The sequence below is a fragment of the Charadrius vociferus genome, unplaced genomic scaffold (genome assembly GCF_000708025.1).
Source record: "Charadrius vociferus isolate BGI_N301 unplaced genomic scaffold, ASM70802v2 scaffold461, whole genome shotgun sequence".
Classification (NCBI taxonomy): domain Eukaryota; kingdom Metazoa; phylum Chordata; class Aves; order Charadriiformes; family Charadriidae; genus Charadrius; species Charadrius vociferus.
Genome location: NW_009647020.1, coordinates 277,308 through 304,253, shown reverse-complemented (window position 1 = coordinate 304,253; position 26,946 = coordinate 277,308). Strand labels below are relative to the sequence as shown.

General features: G+C 45.7%; 1 protein-coding gene across 2 annotated transcripts in view; it reads left to right on the top strand.

The window, feature by feature from the left end:
* The first annotated feature begins 9,960 nt into the window (after positions 1-9,960).
* Positions 9,961-26,946, top strand: part of PUF60 (poly-U binding splicing factor 60KDa) — a 22,775-nt gene continuing 5,789 nt past the window's right edge. The window contains exons 1-8 of one of the 2 annotated variants that reach the window (XM_009895479.1): positions 9,961-9,972; positions 13,080-13,175; positions 14,960-15,049; positions 16,063-16,113; positions 20,195-20,356; positions 20,833-20,925; positions 23,963-24,176; positions 24,586-24,776. In XM_009895479.1, coding sequence (XP_009893781.1) covers positions 13,098-13,175; positions 14,960-15,049; positions 16,063-16,113; positions 20,195-20,356; positions 20,833-20,925; positions 23,963-24,176; positions 24,586-24,776 — 879 coding nt within the window. In that variant the 5' untranslated portion in view covers positions 9,961-9,972; positions 13,080-13,097. The remainder of the gene's footprint in view (positions 9,973-13,079; positions 13,176-14,959; positions 15,050-16,062; positions 16,114-20,194; positions 20,357-20,832; positions 20,926-23,962; positions 24,177-24,585; positions 24,777-26,946) is intronic. The other variant, XM_009895480.1, reaches the window with a different exon arrangement.

The window sequence follows — 26,946 nt, the reverse complement described above, 5'->3', positions numbered from 1 at the left end:
GGGGCGGCGAGCGCTCCGTGGCGGCTCTGTGCTGGGGCGGCCGCGCCGTGTTGTCCTCGGACGTGTTTCACGGTTTCAGAAATTCCCTTATTTAAAAAAGATGCAGGTAGGAGCCGGGGCTTTTTAAAAAAGTATTCAGGAGAGACCATTCTTCCCCCAGAACCTTCTAGCCTGAGGTGAGAAAGTGGGCTGCTGGTCACCTTTCCTGACATAACGGCGAGCGGTGGTTGTTTTTATATTGCCTATTGCCTCCTCTGTGCATTCAAGAAAGGACCCCAACGGTATTGATTTTCGTAAGACTTCTTTGTGTTGTCGGGAACAGCCTTTAGAGCTTTCTTGAGTGAACTGCTAATGTTTGAAGAAAGCAGAGGAACGCTCTGTTTGTTTTCTTTGTGGGTTAGCCTTAAACAGAAGAAATTAAAGGATTTCACTGGGCCGTTCTTCGGGCTTCCTTGGACTACTCATTTTTATTTTTGGCTAGCTATGGAATTGTGTGAAATGGGAATACGGAACCTGTTAGGTGTCGAGTCTCCAGGGAAGGTAGCCTGTAATATAGTTGTGGGTGCTGCAAAGGCGGTGGGGCAGGCCCATGTGCTCCCTCCAGATCTCATCAGATGCTCATGGAGTACCGGGTTGGGTAGACCACTGGTGTGACACAGCCGGATATTTCTCAAAGGTTTTGTGTTTTCCGCCTTTTTTCTCCTATGCTTCCCTCTGTTGTTTTCATAGAAAACACTGGCTTTCTCTCATGACAAGATCTAATTCTAAACCTGCTCTGGTTTTCTTTAAGGGTCTGTGAACACTGAAGGAGTTGTCTTCCCAGTATTCCCTTTTTGCATTCACAAATATTGGTGCTCATAATTGGGAACAAATATGAATAACTCACTTTGTTTCCCACCTCGTCTTTGCTTAATTGGGACTTTGTTAGGTTAGGAGGTTTGCCAGTTTAACGCTGGGAGTGAATGTTGAAGTCTTGAGCATGTGAGGTTAAATATAATTCCAAAGATGATTGAACCCGAAGGAACGTTGCGTTGCTTAGGATGTGTGAGGACATCAGATTTGTTTTTCCTCAGAGCTGAGATAATGACCGTCCTTTATTCCACAGCACGCTACTTTAGCCTTTTCATTTGGTGTCACTGTATAGTTCGGTATATGCGTATTTTAAAATGATAATACATCCATTTCAAAACCGAAATAATTAGCTAACTCTATAATACACAGACACTTCAGAGGTTTGCTGCATGGAAGGGAATGGATGCAGTGGCTAATCGAACAGAAGCCTGTCAGAGCTGCAGGGCTGTTTACAGTAAATTATCGGGGCCTTACCACATAAACAGAAAAATAAAGACCTCGCTTCAGAGTTTCTATTTATCTATGTATATTAGCTGTTATAAACAAATTTAATCAGCACTGTAAAAGAAACTGTGTTACTTCTCTACACATCTGCCATTCGGATTGAGTATCGAGAGCTGAGTACAGTAGGTGTAAGGAGTTTAATTGTTTTTGTTTGATTGACTTCAGACACCTTAAACCTGTTAGCTTACGCTGTCAGGTTCAAGTGGACGTTTGCATTCAGAGAGTTAGGCTCCTGTTACAGGTGAAGCATTGTATCCAGTCCGAGCAAGTCTTGATGAACCTGTGGTTATTCTTGGGGTAGAAGCAAGAGTCATAGAGGCCCCAGGAACTTAGCATTTCGTTTCGGACCTGGTGCTGCTGCAGTGGGTGCAAGGAGGTAGCGATGGTCTGTAGATGAGCACAAGAAGTTGGTAACAGCAGTGCTATGACTGAAGCAAGTGCATAAGTACTGTGACAGATATGGGAGGTGAGGAATAAGATGCATATTTTGAATATGCTGACGTTATTCAGCAGTGTTTGGATACAGAAGAATTCAGAATAGCCAGTGTAAACTATGCCTCAATTGGTACATCTGTCACTTCCAGCATTTTTTGACAAGAGACAGTAGATAATCAGGAGCAAAGAAAATTAAAAGGATTAGTTAGACGAAAGATTGTGTTAGAATACAAGCCTTGAGATGGAAGAAAGTGGCTTTTTTTTTAATTTTTCTTGCTCCCAGACCAGGTGGTATCTCCGTGTTTGAACGACACAGTGTAAGAGACAGCCTTCCAGGAACAAGAAATCCAGCTTGACTGAGTATTGCATGCTTTTATTCAGCATGGGCTTATGTGTTATGACGGGAAGGTGTTTATTTTAAACTTCAGGGCTGTTAAACATCTTAAATACAGCATTCGTTCTTGCCAGCTTTGCACAATGAGTTAAAATACTTTTTTTTTTTTTTTTCAAATAAGATATTTTATAAACAGTGTTCTTTATGTGAGTTTGGTTCTCATCTTGCTGGAAATAAGATTAAGCTGGCCATCCAATATCATGTGTTAATTCATCAGCATTTTTGCCACTGTGTGTTTTACCTTGTTGTGCTTGAAAAACTGACACGTGGTCTTAATGTTAATGGTCCTTAAATTGAAGACCCAATTCAAATGTCCCTGCGAGCACCTTTTGCATGATCGCTGGCTTCTTTCTTTCCAGGTTCAACACGAGTGCCTCTGTCTGTTTTAAATCTACTTTCCATGCTGGAGAGAAAATTGGCTGCTCTAGGATGTGACCAAGAAATTGGCCTATAGAAAGTCTATACTTTCTGCAGCTGTATCGGAACAGCTGCAACGTTTACTTTGTTCTGGGACAATTTAAATCGTGAAGGCCAGCTAGAAAAGCTTGAGAATTAAGGACAAAGTAACCTCAATTAAGAGGAACCCAGTTCTGGAATTTGGTAGACTTAGATTTTGCTTTCAGGTAACTTTCTGAACGTAGATTTGCAGTACAGACTCGGCTGTTGTACTGTTAAATGGAAAAAATAATTAAAATAGAAAGCAGAGGGCTTTTGTTTGTCAAAGGAATGCATCTTGTAAGGAGACTGAGTTGGATCTTATGAATTATAACAAAAGTTCAAAAATATTTTGCGCTTTTCCAGTGTAGCATATGCTTATCAGATGTCATAAATCTACCTTGCGTTGAGCCCATCAGTAATCATTTATTGAATTAAAGCCATGCGGTGTGATTAGTACAAGTCATCGCTCCTTTACCTAGCCTGTTCTTTTTCTAGTCCTGCTACTGAGAAAATGCGTCCCTATTTCTCCTTTGAATTTTAGGTAGAATTAGACTTCGTACTAAAGTAGTTTTGCATTTATCATTTTAGTTGGTGCCGAATGCTGTTGATGACAATAACAGGTCTGTGCTACTGTGCTTTGTTACCCAGAATATCACTCTTGTGGCGTGCTGCATTGCTGTCGTGGATTAGCTTTACTGGCTATATCTGTTCTTTCCTCTGCATATCTTTTTCTCAACACTTGCTTTTGAATCCATTATCCCCACGCTGTTACCGCGGGCCGTGCCCCTCGGCTTGCGATACAGGCAGATTTCCCCTATGGCAACCTTTCTTCCTCCTGATGTCAGAGCTGGAACAATTTTTTCCCTCTCCTCACGCGGTCTACGTGTGTGCCCAGACATGCACAAATTCACTAATTCCAAGGGGTCTTTTTCTTTGTTTAGTTTTGTTTCGTGGGGTATTTTTTTGTTTTTAATTGACAGCCAGCCACTCGGGCCTGCCCAGTTGTCAGTGGGAGTATGTGGGTTGATTCACAGAGCAGAGGAAGCGCCTTCCTGTGTCCCTCGTAGTTAAGGAAAGGACTGCCATACGCTACGCCTGCTGCGACGTCTATCTTCCCAACAAATAAGTATTTTATCAAGTTCTCATCAGTAACTGTGGGAATCAGTTACAAGGGTATTGTACTTCTAGGACAAACCTAGCAGACATTGTTTAGTTGCTGAGGGAAGCTTTAAGGAAATGTAGAGTGTGTCTGGGAAAAGATTTGACTGGGGGAGAGTTAAGCTTCAGCTCTTTTCCCTTCCCCTAACATCACTGAAATTACTTCACCTTCGCGTTGTTAGATTGCTCTTGCTGCTGCCTTTGGTGTCAGGAAGGTGTAGTCCGCTGGCAGCACAAGTGGTTTATGGAAACATCTGCAGGTTTGTTTTTCTGTAGTAAGCCCGCTGTATTGGGAGTGATCAGAGTCACTGCAGGGCAATCCTGCACGGATATTTCCAGTACTTTAAATTTTGCAGATGAACAAATTTGCAGCTTCAGAATTGCAAGTTAATGGGCACGAGTTGGAGCCGAGGAAGTTCCGTTCCAACAGAGGGAAGAACTTCTTTACGGTTGGGGTGACAGAGCGCTGGCACAGGCTGCCCAGGGGGTGGGGGAGTCCCTTCTCCGGAGGTTTTCAAGACCCGCCTGGATGCAGTCCCGAGCGATGTGCTCTGGGCAGTCCTGCTTTAGCAGGGGGGTGGGACTGGGTGAGCTCTGGAGGTCCCTTCCAGCTCTGAAGATTCCGTGATTTGGAGTTTTTTTGAAGAACAGCAGCAATGCACACATGCATTGTTCGTCAGGAAGGCAATAAGCAACTACAGCGAAGATGTTAGTAGTAGTAATGGGTCCTCCTCAAATACTTTTAACTGTCAAAGATAAACTAACCATTCTTATTTTTGACTGTAAAGTCATGTCTTACAGGAAATAGTTGTGTATCTGCATTTGAGATCTAAAATTCAGCCATTGTATTTATGGGATAAATTTGCTTAGCCTGGAATAAGTAATTATGTTCCCCATGAAGCTTATGAGGACAATTTACTTCAAGACTGCGTATGTTTCTTCTTTTATTTTGACCTGAAGTAGTCCTTAAAAAAAAATCTCTTTTGAAGTAGTTTATAGTTTCTTTCATACTGCCACAAGCAAGATATGTTTGTAATGTGCAGTGGAGTATTTATATATGCTGCTTGTGGTGACAGATTTGGCAATATTAGAAAATTCTTACAAAAAGTATAGTTAATTATTAATGTCATTCCAGTGAAATTTCTTAATCACTTGGTTGGTACCTTTTAGTGTTAGAAATAGAATTGCCCATTCTAAGGGATTAAATCATTAATGTCTTGCTAAAGAAACTTGTATTTTTAGACCAGTTAAGTAGTCTGAGACATTTGGTGCTACTGCTTTTGATATCAGTAGTGTGAAAGTGTTGTACATCACAGCTTTAGGCACTGGTCCTTGATGTACTCCCATTGTAAATGCTCCTTTAGTGCCTGGTAGCCTCCTCGCCCTTAGGGATGGTGCTTCAGACCGATACGCAGTGCTGCTTGTTTTGGTATTTACCCGATTTCTTGGTCTTGTCAACTTTTTCGCATCACTTCTGTGTTTTTCTACATTCTTTCCAGACTCTTGACATTCTTTAAAATATATATATACCAAAAATGGATACGGTGTCTCTTATGTGTCTCACCAGTTCAATTTATAAAGATAAAAACACTACAGTGTTATTACTGTCCATTCAGTGATATTATTAGCCCTTTTTGCCATCCCATAATATACTTATGTGTGATAGCTCACCTCTCTGTCTTTTTGCATTCTTACAATCACGGCTAGTTAGGTAATTTGTCCTTTCCTGCAGGAGGGACGCTTGCTCTCTGTTGGTGACTTCAGCGACAGCAAGTCTCACCAACCGAAACTACGTTCACTCAGCTCTTTTGTGCGGTTCTGGAGCACCGCAGGATTATCTTTTAACCGATTTGGGGAAAGCGATCTGTCTGCCGAATGTGTTTGTGCTCTAATGAGAAGTGCGGGTGAGAAGAAGTGCTGAGCGGAGGGGATCCCTGTGGGCTCTGCTCCCGTTGCTGCAGCCCCGGGTGCTGCTGCTGGTGCGCTCTGGCACCAAGGAAGGGGACGCGCCTTCAGCGTACTGGGACCCCTCCTTCCTCCTCCAGAGCTGCTCCGTGGCCTGGACCGTTGCAGGGGTTTAGTCCACAGAATCACAGAATGGTCAGGGTTGGAAGGGACCTCTGGAGATCATCTAGTCCAACCCCCCTGCCAGAGCAGGGTCACCTACAGCACGTTGCACAGGACAGCGTCCAGGCGGGTTTGGAATGTCTCCAGAGTGGGAGACTCCACCACCTCTCTGGGCAGCCTGTGCCAGTGCTCCACTACCCTCGAAGTAAAGAAGTTCCTTCTCATGTTAAGAGAAGTCCATCCCAGATGCAGGATGTAGTATTTGTCCTCCTTGCATTTCATTAGCTTTTTATCGGCAGTAGACTTTTTATACCTATGACATAAGCTGCATTGGGAATCTTGAGTTTCAACCATGTTTCACGTTGGCAGAAGTCGTTTTGGAGCCTTATTGTGTGAAATAAGAACAAGAGAGCTATCTTCTGTGAAGACCAAGTGATGGAGAGAACTTGTGATTTAGAGGAACGCAGCATGGACATTGAAATCATATGCAAGCTCTCTCGCTGTGCTTGCTGGGTTGTCTGTAGCTGCGTTAAATGGAGAAGGGTGAGCCGAAGGATTGGTCAGTAACAAGGTGAGATGATGGTCAGGGAAAGTGGTGATCCCTTTCCGGGTGGAAGAATGTGTTCCCTTGCGTCTTTACTGTTTGTGGTCAAGAGGAAGAGGATCGTGTGCGTATTGAATTATTTTAGCACTGTATTGTAGCTTGTCAGGAACGGTAGTTTTCTTCCTTTGAGATCTGAACATTGAGATGCAGGTGATTTCTGGGCTTTGTGACAGATAAATGGTAACGCAGAGCATACTGCCTATAAGGGTGACATCTAGAAAATTTTTGAATTTCTCAGTGCTGATCCAGTGTGGAGGAGTTTGATCAAATGCAGTGAAAAGGCATCGCAAGGAATCATTTCAAGAGTGCATAGATCACTTGCGTGTGTGTATTTAAGACTTTTCATGTTTTCAGATATGGGATTTGTGTAGGATTTGGCACTCTGGAAGAGCTGTGTTGTGCTACTGGACACCATTAGTGAAATTTGTCGCAGAATCTCCTTGCTCATTTAAATAGGAGAGGAAGAGATGTTACTGGCCAAAGACAGAGTCATGTAAACAGTTTGGCCCTGCAGATGCTAGGGAAATGGCGCGTTTTGAAAAGTGTTTATCTCTGCCTATTCTTTATAGAACACATCTGGTAGGATGGTTGAAAAAATTTGGACGTGCCCCGTGCTCCAGATTTTGGCAGTATATTAGTTGCACATGCTTACAGTAACAGAGGAAATAACTCACTAGCTCGGCTGTTCCTCCCAATTTGAACAAAAGGTATTCCGTGGGGAGTGGAAAGGAGTAGTTGCTAAAGAAGTTCAGGAGTAGTTGCTAAAGAAGTTCAGGAGTAGTTGCTAAAGAAGTTCAGGAGTAGTTGCTAAAGAAGTTCAGGAGTAGCTGCTAAAGAAGTTCAGGAGTAGCAAAAGGTCGTTGTGCATAGAAAGGCTTGCAAAGTTACTAAGCTTACAGCTGAATTCATGCAGATTTAGATAGTAAATAGTGGCAAAATACTTAAATGTGTTTATATACTTGAAGAAGTACCTCTTCTGAAAAATAATCTATTGTGCAAGTAAAAATATTGCCTTTGACCAGGCACTGGGGTGCTGCTTCTTCCAGCTTTGCTACTGCTGTGGACTGTTGTAGCACGTAAGTGTTCAGACACACGCAGGTTCCCAAGCACTGATGCAGGTGATAGAGCAAGGATTAAACTGAGAATACTCGCCAGGTACTTCATCGGTCCTTTTTCCACCTCTGTTTCATTTAATCTTCATGTTGTTTGCTTGTTATGGTTCCCAAAATAAACAAGATTCTGTGTTTTTTCTTTCTCTTGTGTGTGTTTATACTTCAGAGAAATTCTCAGCCCTGTAATAAATTTCCAACGAATGTGCCTGAACTCTTGGAGTTCAAACCACCCTAAAGGGCCAAGCAACGCTCAGAAGCAATGTTCATAGGACCAGGTATACAGTTTCTCTTTATTTCTCTTTTAAAAGAAGCTCCTGTTCTCCTGCTTCTGTTGTCAACTTCTCTCCCGCTTTTTCTTGTTCCCTCCTAACTGTTACAGTGCATTTAAATAAGGCAGTGCTCTTTTCCAGTGCTGCTTTTCCACAGGTGCTGTTACATTAGTGCCTCACAGGTCCAGATTAATTACGCTGAGCCTTTTCTTGATAGCGGCGTTACCCTAAGGTGCCGGGAAAGAGAAGCAGTGGTCTCGGTTCTCTGTGAACGGTGATGGAGATGGGGATTATTTTACACAATCCGCTGCTTTTCAAACAGACTGGAGTAACAGAGGGTGGTAGTCTCCCTTGAAGAAACTGTGAAAAGGGTACGTGATGATAAATTTTTGTTGCAGCTGTACCGCTGATCAGCAGAGGCGTAGATCTTGGGTTTCGCTCCGGAGGGGTGTATGGTGGCAAAGAGCTTGGAACCAGGTTTGGTCCTACCCGAGTCTGGCTTCTTGGATGCTCCTTGTCACCTCTAGCTCACTTCATCATTCTTGGTTTTGATTATACCCTCCATGCTGGAGATTGGATATTATCAACCAGTTTTTGGAAGCTATGCTGTTAAATGAGCTCACATGTCTAAATTACAGTAAATGTACATACGTAACGGTATTGATTTTTGAAGAGTCATGGCATTATAACCAATGGAGTAGCTTTTTTGATTTTGAATGGTTACATTTGATAGCCCTTTCACTGTATTTTTCTTCTCCCAAGTCTCATAGCTCCTAAATTGCGATAATTCAGTTTTTAAAAGCTGAAAGGAAATGGAAATAGCAATAGAAGAAGGTGTGGGCTTTTTAAATTGCCCGCAGAAAACTAAGGAAGTCTCTGGAGTTGACTGTAGGATAGCCTATACATAAGATGTAAACAAATGGGAAGGGAAGCCAGGAGAGCCAGGTGGAAAAGCTTTTTTCAGCCAGTTAGTTAAGAACAAGAATTATTTTTTATTATTATTATTATTATTGAATGGTCCATAATCAAAATGAATCTTGGAGCTGATGTGGCCTTCCTGTACCAAACATCACCATTATTATATATCGCTTTGCTGGTACTTGCTTTCAGTTTGTATGTGGACTATGCAATAGCATCTTTTCATCAGTAGTGTGCATTTGAGTGTCCCAGTTTGCAGCCGTTAAATGGTTCCAACTACCTCTGTTCTTATTCATGTGTCGACGTTCTTTTGTTGCGCTTCTATCCCCCTTTGGTCCTTGTGTGTTACTCAGTGTAGCTATGAACTCCGATCTGAAGGGACCCGTGAAGGACCTGAAACTCTAGAACATTGTATTGAGATACCTGTAGGATACCTTTTTATGTAGGAAGGGTTTATTTTGCATCTGTTCTGTGTTCATTGATCCTAGAAAATGCTCTCAACCCCTTATGGTGAACTTGAGACTGAATGCACAAAACCAGAAGTCTCAATTGTTGCTATAAAATAGAGTAAGAATGATCTAGGACGTATCTCTCTGAACATCAGCGACCTCGTCCTGCGGCGTTCTTTACTTTCAAGGTAGATGAGCTCCACTCCTCGCCCTTAATAGTCTGAGTACGGAACAAGGGAAGCGTTGTAGCCTGGGAGGAGGCAGCGTGCGGGCTGCAGTCGTCAGTAGAGTGAGACGTGTGTGCTAATGTGAGAGAAGCTTTGCAGCTGGTAGAGGAAGTACTTTAAAAAAAAATGAATAAATAAATCTTGTTTTCTGCTATTAACTTACATTTTTATTTATTTTAGCTTATTATTTATATAAAAATAAATATAAATGAATTTTATTTATTTTATTAATTAATAAACTGATAGTTTTTATACTGAAACCAGTCGTGTTCACTGACATGAGTCTATTCAGCCTAATATGTGTCTCCTACCGAACAGATTACCATACTTGTCCGTTCTGGTATTTTAAGTGGTTGACAGTTGAGTTGAGAGAAGAAATTAGTTCTGCTTTTGATGGATGATACAGGCAGAACTTACGTGAACAACAAAGGCGGGTCCAGATCCTGCTGCTTCAAGCCGAGAAGGCAGTGAGGTTGTGAAATGGATGGTTCCGACAACGGGACAGTGGTGCTGTAGTCACATTCCCTTCTTCCTCTGTTGCTTTGGTTCGGAAGGAAAATAAAGTTCCCCCTGGGTGCCGCGTGTGTCAGACAAGTCCTGCCCTGCATCCGTGCAAGACGTGGACAAGATCCTGTTTCAGGCGTTGGAACGCGTTACCCAGGGCAGTGGCGGAGTCCCCGTCCCTGGAGGTATTTAAGGGTCGTGTAGATATAGCGCTTAGAGACACGGTTTAGTGGTGGGCTTGGCAGTGTTAGGTTAATGATTGGACTGGATGATCTTACAGGTCTTTTCCAATCTAGGAGATTCTGTGGGGAAAATGAACACTTCACCTCATGAGAAGAAGTTTCTAGTCAAATAGTCAGTGTCATTTAGGTAAAGGAATTGCCGGAGGATCTCGAGATGCAGAATGGGCAACACGATGGCAAATGTCGCGGTTAATATGTCAGAACATATAAAGTAATGTGTGTATGGTGGGGAAGATAAACTGATTATGTGTGCCCTGTGACGGGTTGTAAAATAGCCTTTTCCTGCATGCACTGATTAAGGTTTATCTGCTTAAACAGAATGTGACCCCGCTTTATACCCAGCGAATAAAATAAATTTGGTTAATGAACTGACTAAGCAGCATTTAGCAGCAAACACCCCCGCCACCCCCGTCGGTCGGGGGTGAGGATTTGTGGCAGCCCTGCCTCCAGGGAAGAGTCTCGGCTTGGGGGGGGCGTCAGCTGAGGGGGGGGGTGTCTGCTGCGCCGACCTCCGTAACGTCACCGTCCGGTGTCCTGCAGCGAGGGGCAGTGGGCCAGCAGAGACGGGGATTGCAGCCCTCACGGTGGGTACTTAATGGTCTTGGTATCGCAGGGCTGTCACCTTGGAGCTTCTCTCCGTACGGCTGGAACCGGCAATTACTGTAGACAAAGCAGATACCGGGGAGGCCCTGAATTTGGGGGCTCTTGTGTTCTGCGTTCCGCTCCTTTTCAGCGGGCGGGGGTGAGGATTTGTGGCCGCCCTGCCTCCAGGGAAGAGTCTCGGCTTGGGGGGGGCAGCAGCTGAGGGGGGGGGTGTCTGCTGCGCCGACCTCCGTAACGTCACCGTCCGGTGTCCTGCAGCGAGGGGCAGTGGGCCAGCAGAGACGGGGATTGCAGCCCTCACGGTGGGTACTTAATGGTCTTGGTATCGCAGGGCTGTCACCTTGGAGCTTCTCTCCGTACGGCTGGAACCGGCAATTACTGTAGACAAAGCAGATACCGGGGAGGCCCTGAATTTGGGGGCTCTTGTGTTCTGCGTTCCGCTCCTTTTCAGCGGGAGGGCTTGAGCATTGTTACCTTGGGCCGGTGCAGAGGTGCCTTCGGAGAAGCTGCCGCTCTTCTCTGTGCTGCTCTTTACTTCTTGAACTTGGCAATTTCTGTTAATTCCAGAGTGATCTTGAAAAATCTAAATTATTACTCTAAATTGAGAATACCACGTGAACGTGCTTGAGCTTCAGTGATACTTAGGTGGTATTTGTCATTTGCTGTGGAAAGAATTCATGTGGTTAAAGTGTCTTAACTATTTTGCGCTTTTCCTCCCCGTCACAAACAGAACATTCTATGTATTCATATATAGAAAAAACATGAAAATACCATACGTGGAAAAACTGGATGGTGGGGGAATATCTGGCAGTTGGGTTAGATCTTGTTGCAGCAGCTCATCTCTTTATCAGTGTGTGTTCCTCTTCGCCTCGTGGTTGGATAAAGACGATGCGGTGAAACATGCAATTTGTGTGCAGCCGTGATGCGGGATCTTCTGCTTCTGAAAGCCATGTTTCTTTCTCTGAGGCCTCAGATGTAGCCAAAACATAGCTTCTTGCTGTTCTGCATTTTGGTATTATGTTTGTAAGACCTTGATGTACCTGTAAGTTTATTTTTTTTCAGGAGGAGGAGGTCGGTGGTCTTTCAGAGGCATCTGTGCCCGCAGGAAACATCTAAGTCCTTAGCCAGTACCATGAGTGCCATCAGCAAGGGATTGTTCTGAATGAATGGGAACCAAATTAGCAGGAATACTTGCTCTTCCTTCTGCTAAAATGCCAATTACTTTGATGTTGTGTCTTTTCCAAGTGACAGTTTTGTTCCTATGCCAGGAGAGTTGGTTTTGTTTTGCCACCTGAATGGGTCTGTTCCTTTCTTTCTATACTGTGCTTGTTACACGGTGCTTACATATATGTGTGGTTTTTTGGTTTTTTGGTTTTTTCTTTTTGTTTCTGGAGAACTGAAACATCTGTTTGATAGGTTTTTTTAATTGTTAACCCTGTTTTGACTGAGAATTCTGTGATGGCGCTTTTGGGATGCCAAAGAATAATACCCTGAGGGTACGTGTTGGTGGATGCTTACCGGAAAGGCATAAGCTGCCGACTGACTTTAACCAAAGCCGGGTTGATGGGTATACCTCAGAGTAACCTACTGTTACTTAACACGGTAGGACTAATTGACTAGTTCTTTCACAGGAATGGACTTCAGTGCAAAACATGAGCATGAGGTAGAGAAGTCAGTCGAATACCTAAAGCACAAAGAGGGCTAACATTTGTTGGCTACACATATATCTGGAATCATGAAAAGTCAGTTCAGTGGCCCGGAAGCTGCTTTCTACGCCTATTCTGATGTTGGGTTTGGGAATCTGCACGGGCAGGTAGTGTGCATCTCATACTAAGTATGAGAGTAGTGCTGCTTTGTTACTCAGTACCTGGAACAGTGTGTGAGCTTTGGAAAAGTTTCAGAGAAGATTTTAAAAAGAGAACTTGAGAAACCAAGGGTGACAAACCAGTATAGGAAGAGATGGAAGGAGAAAATAGATGGGTACCTTTGATAGAGTTGAACTGCTGAGAGGTGAGATGGAGATGATATGAGTGAAGACTGGAGATTATTTAATTTTCTTTAAATTCGGTGGTTTGGGAATTCTTTTAAGTACCCATGTTCATGGGTTTGTACAGTTGATGGGATAGCTCTCCCATAGGGAGTGGCTAGAATATTAACAGCTTGTCGTGAATTACTAATAGGTTTGGGAAGACCTTTTTGCCAACTGTGACATTCTGACATTACGTGCTTTGGGTTTCTGGGAATGAAGAAATTGGTCACTTCTGTGAGAACAGTTTTTTCATGAGCATTTTCTATTTTCTCAGGGTACAGAGTCCATTAAGATGGAAAATGGGCAAAGCACGGCAGCTAAGCTGGGGCTTCCTCCCCTCACACCAGAACAGCAGGAAGCTCTCCAGAAAGTGAGTAAACTCGATGTGAATTTGCTTCTTGGTGCTCTTGTTCGTTTGGGTTTTTTTTGGTTTGTTGGTTTGGGGTTGTTTGTTTTTTGTTTGGTTTTGTTTGGGTGTTTTTTTTTTTTTTAAATGAGCATCCGTTATTGATGTTTGAAAGGGGGCTCTCCTACCAAGAATATGTATGGGGTAATGGCCATACTGTGTGTGGATTCACACTTTCAAATTTGTGCCCAAGAATTTAGAGTTTATAGATGCTTTTTGGGGAACATGATGTGGAATTTGCTGTTGGGGTGGGGAGAGTGTTTTGAATTTAAAAAAACCCCAAAACCATAAGTAAATAACATCTTCAAATGATATTGTAATTCTAAGACAATATGCAACTGCCACAAAGTTACTGCAAGGAGCAGCCTGTACTCCGCAAGGAATAGGTTTCTGATACGCTCCAGCTGGTCTTTTATTCTATCCACACAAGGACACATCACAAAATATCTCTGTTTTTCCCTTATGCTTTTTCCCATGTTGTTCTAAAGAGACCCAGTAGCAAGTATTTTCAACCCATTTGAGCCAACCTGTTTTAATCTAGATATAATTTCAGTCCAGCTCTGATTTCTGGTTGTTGGTCCTGTTTTATACAGCTGGTGGGGAGGTCACTGCTGACTTCTTGCCCACTTCCCTGATGGGAGTGAGTGATGCCTGGCTTACTGAGAGGAGAGCAGAGTTGGGAAAAGAGGGGGAAGAAAACAAACCCAGGGAATGTGAGAGCTGTGGGCTAGGTGTCTTCTGTACTCTGGTGAGGCAAGTAAAGTATTGTTCTAGGTAGGCTTTGTGTGAATGTTCCCGTTATGTTGAAGCTGCTTGTGTGTGTGTTGTTTGGCTCACAGTGTGAAACGGCCTCGTTTCCTCTGGCTTCTCCGTAGCTGACAGATGTAAATCCCCTTGTCCGTTTCCAGGTTTCCGAAGCACACGTCTCAAATCCACGGTTTAGAGCCTACCGTTCCCTGGCACCTCCCAAACACGTACAGCCATGGAAAGCAGGTGCCTGAGGGGTTGGCTGAATGTGTTTGTACCGTCCCCTGGGAATAGGCACATATGTGGGTATTAGGTATCCCTTGACACAAAGCCTCCATGTCAACACCACTGGCTGTAAAGCTCAGGCTTTGTCAAATTTGTAGAAGACTGAAAGAAAAAGACAAATCAGTCTTGTGTCTGCAGGCTAGGAACCAGAGAAGGAGAGCTGGAGCATTTTAGCGAGCAAAAGCAGTGGGTCCTCCAAACCAGGATAGGCCAGATGTGATGAGAAAAGAGAGGGGGAGTGCCCAGTCAGGAGACTGGACGTGGGGATTTGGAGGCCCTTCCCTTTTGTAGAAACTCTTTGTCCAGATGTTCTCTGAGTGGAAAGGACTTGAAGGAGGCTATCTGTCCTGCCCTCATCCCAGCAGGTAAGGTGCTATGGTGGGATCTAAGGGGCAGAGGGCGGAAGATGGGAAATGCGAAGTGTCTAGTGCATGCTGCTTTCCTAACATCGCGCCTGCTGCAGATTGAGTCCATCCAATCCTCTGCTCAAGCATTATGCTGTATTTCAGGGCTCACGACTCCGAGATGCAGACCAAGATGTTAGTAAGCTGTTGACCGCTGGCTGATGTACAGTGCCTTAGTGCTTAGGGCTGGAGCGCCGAAAAGTTCCACTGGCAGCCAGTTGTGTGGTTCTGGGGAACTGTGGTGTAAAATCAAACATCGATCCCTGCTCTGTGGTATTATCCTATGACTACGGCGTCTGTATTTCTTTCTAGGCAAAGAAGTATGCGATGGAGCAGAGTATCAAGAGTGTGCTGGTGAAGCAAACCATCGCCCACCAGCAACAGCAGCTCACCAACCTTCAGGTGAGAGACCCTCTGAGATGCTCCTTCTGTGTCTTACTCTCCCCAACAAGGTGGAGTTCTTTTTGCACTGAGAACCAGAGCACAGCCCTGAGGCCCGCCTGGAGCCGGGTACATGCGCTTGTGTTTCCACAGTGAAATTGAAATATACTGTTTTCAGCTCACTAAAGAAATCCCCTTTAATCACTTGCGCAAATTGCCCCCAAATTTCACTCATTCAAAGAGTAAATTTTTAAGAGTTTCTCTCCTGTTGGCTGGCCAAATGCTTCTTGAAATGCCGGGAGCCAAAGAATTTGCTGTGGCTTTCACTTTCAACTTAGATTTAAGGTGGTGTCTGGAGTTACTGGGAACAGTATCCTTTCACCATCTCTTCTGCCTGAGGGGAGGGTACCTCTCTCTCCTGTGTTATTGGCAGTGCTACCCCATTTCCCTCCCCTTCCCCCCGGTGCGCTCTCAATTTCGGAGAGGTTCTGTTGGCTGTTCCTGCTAATGCTGGAATGCCTATGTACTGGGAGACCCCTTAACTGGTATTTAAATCTCCCTTCCTTGAGGGATTTCTTGAACACAGCTCACTGCCTTCTACTCAAAGTCAGGAAGCCCGGAATAATGGCTTTGGGATGTTGGATTTTTTTCACGAGGAATCACTGTGGATGCACTCGCCAAGCCTTTCAGGGCTGTGCATGTTTCTGAGTGTCTGATCTAGTTGAGGGGCTCCTTTTTAAATGCTGGGGGTGAATCAACGACAGTGGTTGCAGAGGTTACTATTGCCTTGAGTCCCCCCTGGGAGAAGACCCTGCTTCCTGAGGCAGTGGCAGCAGCACAACTCCACCCTGACCTGGTGGGACTGGAATCTGCAGGTCCCAGCGCTGGACAGTCCTTGGGACCAGGCAGTGAGGGGCAAGGAAGGAGAGGCCTCTCTCGCAGGTTCCCTGTGCCGCCGCTCTGCTTGAGTTTTTACAAACAGCCGTAGTATGCTCAGCTCCAACAGACTGAACTCTGTCTTTACTGTCTTTCAGATGGCAGCAGTGACAATGGGCTTTGGAGATCCTCTCTCACCTTTACAATCGGTCAATAGACATATTCACTTCTTCTTGGGCACTATGTCTTAGTCAGGGCCTAGAGTGGGGAAGTATGTAGTGGTAATACAATGCTCTTAATTCAAGCCAGCACAACCCTCCCACATACCCACCTGTTATGGACAAGCACAACAAGCAGAGGCAAAGTGTAAACTCCCCAGAGGAAGACCCTAGGCTGGGTGCAGTCTGCTGTGACACTGGCAGTCGGGGCCCTGGAGTCAGTTGGCAAAGAAAGCTTTAGATTTCGAACAGTTCTGAACACACCTGTGAAATTGTGGGAGCTGCATTTCTAGGGATGCTACAGTTCTGAGGTCCCGACCTAAAACTAACTGCCAAGGTAACTCGCAAATGGGCAATTGCTTATGAAACAAACTCACAGCACCGGAGACCTGGCAGCTAAGGTGCTGGGGAGGACTGGGGCACTACAGGTTTGCAGAACATGTCGTAGCCCAGATGTAAGACCGCTCTTTACTGTGCATGTTTCCAGACTAGGTGAATATGGCATGTTTCAAGTAAAGTAAAAGCAGGATGGAAGTAACAAAACTGCAGGACTATTCAGAGAAGCTCTACAGTCCTTTAGGGGTGGAATTTCTAATTAGATGCCACAGAGAACCTAGTTACCTGGGATTATCCAACCCCTCCTTCTTCCTAGACATGTTGGACAGTGGCCACTGCAGAAAGTGTCCTCTAAGCTCCACTCTGCATGCAAAGCTTCATTTGTAAATTCGTTTGTAAGTTTGTAAATATTTTTCCATCTTGCTGGAATATAATATTTCTGCTTGGTGTAAAATGCAACCGGAGGCTTGCGCTCCAAAACGAAAGAGGCACTAATAATAAAATCACCCGTTTTCCCTCCTTTAACACTGCCACAGTAGGCAGTGTGTCAGCAGGGAAGCCAAAATACATTTTATGGGGGTGTATAAGTTTGGAATGGAACAGAAGCATATATCTCGATGTGAATTTGGCATAGCTGGTTTCGGAGCCCTCATGCCCAAGAAACTTCTATCGATTAATGTAGGTGCTTACTTGACAGCGTAACTCCATCAATTTTGCTTAAAAAATTTTTTTGGCTCATTTTTCATAGCTGGGCGACAGATGAAAAGCGTGTGCTGATAATGTAACAGGAAATGTTTAATTTCTCATTAGCCTCAAGGGCACGGTCAGCATTGTGAATCCTTTTCCTAAGACATTCTTCCCTCTCTAGGGAGTCAGAGGCTACTGCCGATGGGACAGAACCATTGGGCTGTGGTACAGTTCACTGTAGTTAGGATACCCAGTCCTCAGCAAGTGCTTTATCCCAAAGCCCGTCAGGAATGTAGAAAATGCAGACAGACCTCTGTCCAACACTTTTTCCTGTTGACAAGATCCATCAGTTCCTACACGAAGGAAGTGGCAGCCTGAACTTCCTACTGCGGTATCTTAGTGCCTGAGATAAAAGCTTCCTGTCTACTTAATCCTCCAAGTATTACAGCGTAAGATTTCCATGTCACTTCAGCAAGATGAACACAATTTCCTGACCTTGTATTAAAATTTAAGCTAGTGGTGATGTTTTTGCATCACGTCCTTTGTTTAAAGGAGCGCTTCAAGATGATGGTTTGGCTTGTCCTTAAAACAACCTTCATAAGCACTTAACAGCAACGTTACATAGATACAACTATTAGCTGCTGCCTTTATGAAGGTTGCAGATACTTTAAACTCCATTTTATAGGTGAACGAGGGCCAGTGACCAGTAAAATCTACTGAGCGTAGCTAGTGAGAACGATGAGATTTCTCGTCATGAGTTTCTGACGTTGTCATGTGCTTAGTTCACAGGTGTGCATTGCATCATTCCCTAACTTGATGCTACCGATTCCTGTTAGTGATCCACATATGCCTATAGTCATCATGGTCCACTTCAGTTCTGCCTTTTGTAGGTTCAAATTTCTAATACGTTGCTGATGCAACAGAGTCCTCCTAACTCCACCCCACCTATTTTGTTAGGATCTGCAGCAGGGTAAGATGTGGGTTTCCTCCCGTAAAAGTTGCTGCCGTGGGAGAGGACAAATGCCATTTTTTCTTGCCCTGATAACCGAAAAGAAGGAAATGTCCTCTTTGTATATCTAGACCCTTCAGAAGGTGAAAAATCCCTCTGCCTGGTGCAAGGTTGCGGTGTCTTGTCAAGAAGCACTCCTAGTAAACCGCGATTTTTATCCCAGTCTGTGGCACCGTGGGTGAGGCACTTCACTCGGACACTTGGGGTTACAATGGTGGTGGCTCTGAACCCATCCATGGACACACTGCACAGACTGAGGGGCTACTGATCACTGGCTTTCCTGCACCAAAGCTGGGAATGTGTTGGAGAACCTGGGAGACAACACATCAGCTGTCCTGCGTGTACACGTGCCATAGTCCTCCTAGTCGCAGCATTGCAGAGTAAATTGAAAAACAGCTTGTTTTTAACTGTGTGAAATACTTAAGCCCAGTCAAGAGGCAAGCTTAATATCACTTCAGGAGCAGCAGTATGGGGTGAGAACCATTCCTGTTTATAGTATCCCTGCTGTATTGAATAATAGGAGTTGAACCTTTACAGTTTGTTTCCTCCTATGGTCAATGTCAATGACGTACGGGTACTATGAGGGAGAAGGATTTCTTCAGGTACGGTTTGTGTCCGTGCTTCTGTGACTGTCACAGATGAAGTGCTGTCCCTTCTATTTTGCCATTTGAGTTGCAGCATCCCCAGACATGTCAGAGCTCATCGTGCTCGTTACGGCATTCTGAAAGCAGGCCTCTTGTAAAGGCCTTGATTAAAGACCCTCTTAAACAGTGGGGGGGGGGGAAGAGGTGGTTGTTCAGAGCTCCCTCCTTTGGTGCCAAGCACTGTGGTGCCGGGAAGGGAGAGAGGCATCCAGCTTAATGCTGCGTTTGCCTGCTCTGCAACAGTCCGTAGCCCTTACTGCTTTACATTTGTTCCATCTGTTCTGCGCAGAACAGGAATGAAGCCCTGTGCATATCTCCAACGCACTGTAATTCAGTCTTGCTGATCATAGGGAGCTGCCTCTACAGAGACCTAATTTCTGCCTCGGTCCCAAGACGTGCTGCTAGGATATGCTGGCCAAACCTGTGATTTTTTTTTGTGATTTTTTTTTTTTTTTGTAGGCAGCATCTTCCTAGAAAAACGTTCATTAGTAGTAGCAATCCTAGAATTGCGATAAGGGTGAAAAAAATAATTGAAGGATACACTGCTTTTTTTGGATACCTGCTGTAAGAAATGTCTGGATTTGTCTTGCAAACAGGTTTTCAGGCATACTTAGGAGACAATAGCACAGAGACCTTCTCTGCACCGAAACTGATAAGGGCGGAGTCTTTGGGGGCTGCACCACTATCTGAGCCAGTAACAACAGGCAGCGATAAGTACTAGCACCACACACTTAACTAAGAAGTTTCATTTAACCATTTATTTTTTTTGCTTTGCTTTTCAACTGTGCGGTGGAAGTGGTGCCTAGTACTGGATCTTGTACTGCCTGGGGCGGGGGGGGAGGAGGCGGTGTGTGATGCCTGAGGGAGTGGGGAGGAGGTACCCAATTCCAAATCCTTTGCTGCCGGGGAGGACGGGGGGGGCGGGGGGAGCGACTAGGTGGTGCCCAATATTGGATCTCTTGCTGCCCCTTGCGGGAGGGAAGGGGAGGGATTGGTAATAGTGTCTAGAATTGAGATCTTTGCTGCCTGGAGGGGGAAGCTGTCCTAGAATGAAGTTATTTCCTCCTCCTGCAAGCGTTGCTGGAGATGCGATCAGGCTGGGGAGGGTTGGACCCTGTTATCAGTGGGGTTGGAGTTAAGGCTTCTGAGGTGGCAGACCCCATCAAAGATCTGACTGCCCCTGGGAGTGAGCCATACCGCTTATCCGCTCCAGCAGTCTGTGCATTGAGCAGGAAAATACTTCTTTATTACTCCGTGTGCCAGGCTGTGCTGCAGCCCAGTGAGGAGCTACCTGCTGTTGGGTCATAGCTCCTGGGAGGGAAGGAGGAAGGGGAAGAGGTCCTGACATCCATGACCACCCCGTGATCTAACCAGCCAGTTCTTCTTTCCAATACAGATGGCAGCTCAGAGGCAGCGCGCCCTGGCCATCATGTGTCGTGTGTATGTGGGCTCCATATACTATGAACTGGGAGAAGATACCATTCGCCAGGCCTTTGCCCCTTTTGGACCTATAAAAAGCATTGATATGTCCTGGGACTCTGTTACGATGAAACACAAGGTTGGTTAACAGCCCCCGAGTGACGTGTTTTTCCTTCTCTCCGAGGCCTTCCTGAAGATATCCAGGAGAAGAAGCAGCCTTTATCCTCATGGAGAGCAGGCTGCTTTCCGCACTTTAGCTTTGCGATAAACGTTTGTAGCTGCCTGCTCTACTTAGCTTTGTGCGATTCTGTAGCGGGAAACAGATGTGCATGGGGGTGGTGTGCACGAAAGATGCCAGATAGCTAGCAGCCCTCTGTGCGGCGGCCTTTTGCTATTAGGCCTCTACGTATGAGAGGTTCTGGAAGCAGGTAGCCCTGCGTCGGTGCTTCTCGATGCAGTTTTCCACTTTAATAAAAAGCTTCTTGAATGAGACATCTTCTCAGGCCGCGATAGCAGGAATCTGGTACGTGGGAAGTCTTGGCTGCATTAGCTTGGCACTAGATTCGAGACAAGATACGGCTGGTATGATTCAACAAGCATATCCTTCTGTCCTAGGGTTTTGCTTTTGTGGAATATGAGGTACCTGAAGCTGCTCAGCTGGCCCTGGAGCAGATGAACTCTGTCATGCTGGGGGGAAGAAATATAAAGGTGAGTAGCAGGCATGCTCTGAAAACTCTTAGTTCTCTTTACTGTGAATAAGGGGTGGGGGGGGGGGGGGGGGGAAGAGGTGGTTGTTCAGAGCTCCCTCCTTTGGTGCCAAGCACTGTGGTGCCGGGAAGGGAGAGAGGCATCCAGCTTAATGCTGCGTTTGCCTGCTCTGCAACAGTCCGTAGCCCTTACTGCTTTACATTTGTTCCATCTGTTCTGCGCAGAACAGGAATGAAGCCCTGTGCATATCTCCAACGCACTGTAATTCAGTCTTGCTGATCATAGGGAGCTGCCTCTACAGAGACCTAATTTCTGCCTCGGTCCCAAGACGTGCTGCTAGGATATGCTGGCCAAACCTGTGATTTTTTTTTGTGATTTTTTTTTTTTTTTGTAGGCAGCATCTTCCTAGAAAAACGTTCATTAGTAGTAGCAATCCTAGAATTGCGATAAGGGTGAAAAAAATAATTGAAGGATACACTGCTTTTTTTGGATACCTGCTGTAAGAAATGTCTGGATTTGTCTTGCAAACAGGTTTTCAGGCATACTTAGGAGACAATAGCACAGAGACCTTCTCTGCACCGAAACTGATAAGGGCGGAGTCTTTGGGGGCTGCACCACTATCTGAGCCAGTAACAACAGGCAGGGATAAGTACTAGCACCACACACTTAACTAAGAAGTTTCATTTAACCATTTATTTTTTTTGCTTTGCTTTTCAACTGTGCGGTGGAAGTGGTGCCTAGTACTGGATCTTTGTAGTGTCGGGGGCGGGGGGGGATGAGTCGGTGTGTGATGCCTGAGGGAGTGGGGAGGAGGTACCCAATTCCAAATCCTTTGCTGCCGGGGAGGACGGGGGGCGGGGGGAGCGACTAGGTGGTGCCCAATATTGGATCTCTTGCTGCCCCTTGCGGGAGGGAAGGGGAGGGATTGGTAATAGTGTCTAGAATTGAGATCTTTGCTGCCTGGAGGGGGAAGCTGTCCTAGAATGAAGTTATTTCCTCCTCCTGCAAGCGTTGCTGGAGATGCGATCAGGCTGGGGAGGGTTGGACCCTGTTATCAGTGGGGTTGGAGTTAAGGCTTCTGAGGTGGCAGACCCCATCAAAGATCTGACTGCCCCTGGGAGTGAGCCATACCGCTTATCCGCTCCAGCAGTCTGTGCATTGAGCAGGAAAATACTTCTTTATTACTCCGTGTGCCAGGCTGTGCTGCAGCCCAGTGAGGAGCTACCTGCTGTTGGGTCATAGCTCCTGGGAGGGAAGGAGGAAGGGGAAGAGGTCCTGACATCCATGACCACCCCGTGATCTAACCAGCCAGTTCTTCTTTCCAATACAGATGGCAGCTCAGAGGCAGCGCGCCCTGGCCATCATGTGTCGTGTGTATGTGGGCTCCATATACTATGAACTGGGAGAAGATACCATTCGCCAGGCCTTTGCCCCTTTTGGACCTATAAAAAGCATTGATATGTCCTGGGACTCTGTTACGATGAAACACAAGGTTGGTTAACAGCCCCCGAGTGACGTGTTTTTCCTTCTCTCCGAGGCCTTCCTGAAGATATCCAGGAGAAGAAGCAGCCTTTATCCTCATGGAGAGCAGGCTGCTTTCCGCACTTTAGCTTTGCGATAAACGTTTGTAGCTGCCTGCTCTACTTAGCTTTGTGCGATTCTGTAGCGGGAAACAGATGTGCATGGGGGTGGTGTGCACGAAAGATGCCAGATAGCTAGCAGCCCTCTGCGCGGCGGCCTTTTGCTATTAGGCCTCTACGTATGAGAGGTTCTGGAAGCAGGTAGCCCTGCGTCGGTGCTTCTCGATGCAGTTTTCCACTTTAATAAAAAGCTTCTTGAATGAGACATCTTCTCAGGCCGCGATAGCAGGAATCTGGTACGTGGGAAGTCTTGGCTGCATTAGCTTGGCACTAGATTCGAGACAAGATACGGCTGGTATGATTCAACAAGCATATCCTTCTGTCCTAGGGTTTTGCTTTTGTGGAATATGAGGTACCTGAAGCTGCTCAGCTGGCCCTGGAGCAGATGAACTCTGTCATGCTGGGGGGAAGAAATATAAAGGTGAGTAGCAGGCATGCTCTGAAAACTCTTAGTTCTCTTTACTGTGAATAAGGGGTTTGTGCCTAGCAATGCTTCCCGCAGCGCTGTCATGTGGAAGATAACCTAAAGTCTGTTCCCTGACAGACCTTGATATTCAACCTATTGACTGCATGGTGGCTCTGGGTCCCCTTCTCCCTGAGGAGGAACCCCCAGCATGCTCATGAAACCTAGAAACTTCTTCTGCTAAGCTAGCTCAGTTTGTTGTGCCCACACTTAGAATGGAAGTCTCCTGAGGACAAAACAAAGGTGATTCTTGCTATTTTAAAGTGGCCTTCTTATATTGGACCTGTGTGGACGGTAGATAAGTAGCATCGGCCTTTCGTTGTGCCTGTCAAAAGTGTGAGGGACTTCAAGTAGTGGTCCACCATACACAAAAGAGGCGTACAGCACAAACAGGAAGGAACAAAGGATTGTAGCTGTGGTTTTTCAGGCAGCAAGAGGGGATCTTGCAAAGGTGAAACTTTCACGATTGAAACTACCGGGGGGGGGGGCGGGGGGCGAACAACTAGATTTTTCTGCAAACGTTTTCTATCTTGAATTTATATCTCTGATACTTTCTGCGTATCTGCAGTGTCTGATTTCCAACAGGGTTTTAGGAGCCTTCAAAAGGATGTAGAAGCATTATGTTTTGCTTTCAGAGTTGTTTTCAACTCCTGGAAGTTGGTCTCTGGCAGGTCAGGTAACATAAATGGGGGAAATAATGGTGGGGGAGAGAGCGGAGTCTCTCCAGTTTCTGAGTACTTCTGCAATCCCCCGTAGCGCAGGTTGTATCCCAGAGCTGAGTCAACTGTTGCTCGTTGCTAATTATGCCCTTATGATGTGGTGTTTGGTTTGAAAAGGCAGTCAGGTGGCTGAGCGCTTGTCTGCTGTAACTCTTGGTGAGTCATGCTGCTGCTCTTCAGAATGCTTAATGGACTGTTTGCTGTCTTCTCTGCAGGTCGGGAGACCTAGTAATATAGGTCAGGCGCAACCAATTATAGACCAGCTCGCTGAAGAGGCACGAGCTTTCAACCGCATCTATGTGGCATCTGTTCATCAGGACCTTTCTGATGATGACATCAAGAGTGTGTTTGAGGCCTTTGGGAAGATTAAATCCTGCACACTAGCCAGGGATCCCACAACAGGAAAACACAAAGGCTATGGTTTCATTGGTAAAATGGCTCTCTGGTGTTTGGTGTGGGGTAGGGAGAGTGGACAGGAGCATCCTCATCTGTTGTTTTGTTTTGTTTTTGGTTTTTTTTTACTCTAGTGGAAGAATTGCATTAAGCAATGGGATGGAAAAAAATTTGGAGCAGATCTGTGCCTGAACTTAAAAATATAATTAATAGCCAGATATTTTTACTTGCTGCTATGTAGGTTGAGAGATCTTGCTATACTGACTGTTCTCAACAGCACTTGAGTGATCAGAGGGGTGAGATGAGTGAGCTGAGCACTGAGGGCGTTCTCACTGGGACGCTAAGCAGTCGTTTTTTGCAAATACAAATCACAATTGTGTGATGAGAGTGGCTGCGTTTGGGAGTAAAAAGGATCATTTGTAAATATTCCTCTTTCTCACTGCAGAATATGAGAAAGCACAGTCTTCTCAAGATGCTGTTTCCTCTATGAACCTCTTTGACCTTGGGGGTCAGTATCTCCGGGTTGGTAAAGCTGTGACTCCTCCAATGCCTCTCCTGACACCTGCGACGCCAGGAGGACTACCTCCAGCAGCAGCCGTCGCCGCTGCAGCTGCTACAGCAAAGATCACAGCTCAGGTAAGGCATAGTCAACCGAGCGGGTGATTGTGTGACCCTGCTAGAAACAAGCATGCAAGCAGTCCCAGCCAGCTGTATTCACTGGTTTGAATGGAAGCCCTCGGCCTAGATCGCACGCTGTTCCCGGGGCTCCCCATGTAGGAGCTTGCCCCCGACGCTTGTGAGCATCTGATACACCAGCATTGTGGAATGGAGTCTGGCACAGCTAGTCGGAACTCTATTTAAAGAAACAGTGGGGGAAGATTGGAGGGGATCCCTTGCCTGGATAGCAAACCAGTGATTAGGGAAATGGTTATAGTAGAGGCTAAAAGAATGTGTGAAAGTATGTGAAAGGGGGCAGAGTAACGAGGGCAGTGATGGTCGCATGAGCAACGCTCTCGTTGAAAAGGCTCTGCCTGTGTCACTAAGTGGAAGATAACTGTAATGGCTTTAGGCTTTTCAGAAATGAGGAAATGCAGTGACGGAGCAGAACTGGATGTTGATGCGGGAGTCTAGGGCTTCTCCAGTTCAGTTTGCTTGAAGTAGCAGAAGCTCCTGGCTCTGACCAATAGGCACTGATGGAGGGGGATTGCCTTTCAAAGCAAGCCCCCGTATCTGTGTCCATCCTCCTTGCCTTGGGCAGTAGAATCTCTCCCTCCCTTCTTTCACTTTAAAGAAACAAGTTCGTCACTGTTGGGTTCTTAGATTCCCTCAAGCAAAAAAAATTGCTGATGTGTGCAGCCTATATGTGCTGCTAATCAGCTGACTGGACTTGATTTTGTAAAGAGCTCTTTTTTGAAAATATTTCTCTGAATCACAAGGTAAAGGCAGAAGCGGGAGGAGCTGCCACTAATGTGAAACTCTCAGGTGGTTTGCATGTCCCCAGTAAAAAGCCCACAAGTTTGGGAACCTCTGCAGTCAACTAAGGAAGGAAGTTGAAGCATGGCTAGAAGAACTCTTTGGATCCAAATCACTTTGGGAAAGAACTATGAATTCTCTTAATTGAAATGGTAGAAATCTGTTACAGTCACGGATAAATCTTACTGTTTCTTTCTGCAAAATACTGCAGGATTTGTTACTGTGAGGAAAATTCAAAATTCCATTTATAGAAAAAAGGTTCTGAAAGACCTCAGAGATACTCAGCAGTCTGGTTGCCTTTGCTGACACCGTACAGATCTAGGGAACCTCTCTGATTTGCCATATGGGTAGTTGTAGATGACGAGGGAAAAGGGTAAGAACAGTTACAGAAGGCAGTATCTCTTACTTATCCTCCTAGCATAGTTCTTGTATGGAACAGCTTATTTTAAATAAGACCATGGAGTGGTTAGAGTTGGGAAGGACCTTAAAGATCATCTAGTCCAACCCCGTCGCCCTGGGCAGGGCCACCTCCCACCAGCCCAGGTTGCTCCAAGCCCCGTCCAACCTGGCCTTGAACACCTCCAGGGATGGGGCAGCCACAGCTTCTCGGGGCAACCTGCCCCAGGGGATCACCGCCCGCACAGGGAAAAATTCCTTCCTAATATCTAATCTAAATCTCCCCTCTTCCAGTTTGAAGCCATTCCCCCTCATCCTATCGCTACATGCCCTTGGAAAAAGTCCCTCTCTGGCCTTCTTGCAGGCCGCTTTCACGTACTGGAAAGCTGCTATAAGGTCTCCCTGGAGTCTTCTCCAGGCTGAACAACCCCAACTCTCTCAGCCAGTCTTCATAGGAGAGGTGCTCCAGCGCTTACATGATACTTGCGTTTAAGATAGGATGGAAAAATGGTGTCTGCAGACTTTGTTCTCACCCCAGTGGTAGCGAAAGATTGAAAATAAGCTTTAAAGGAAGGACAATGTTTTCAAAAGAAACAGATATGCAAAATTTTTGGGTGTTGGAGGCAAATACACCTGCTAGATGAACATAACTTTCTTTGATAAGATTACTGGCTGGTTGTGTGACAGGACTCGGAGGGTTGTGATCGGCGGCACAGAGTCTAGTTGGAGGCCTGTAACCAGAGGTGTCCCCCAGGGGTCAATACGGTCCAATTTTTTGTTCAATATGTTCCTTAATGACCCGGACGAGGGGACAGAGCGTACCCTCAGCACGTTCGCTGATGATACCAAACGGGGAGGGGTGGCTGACTCTCCAGAGGGCCGCGCTGCCATCCCGCGGGACCTGGCCAGGCTGGAGAGCTGGGCAGAGAGGAACCTC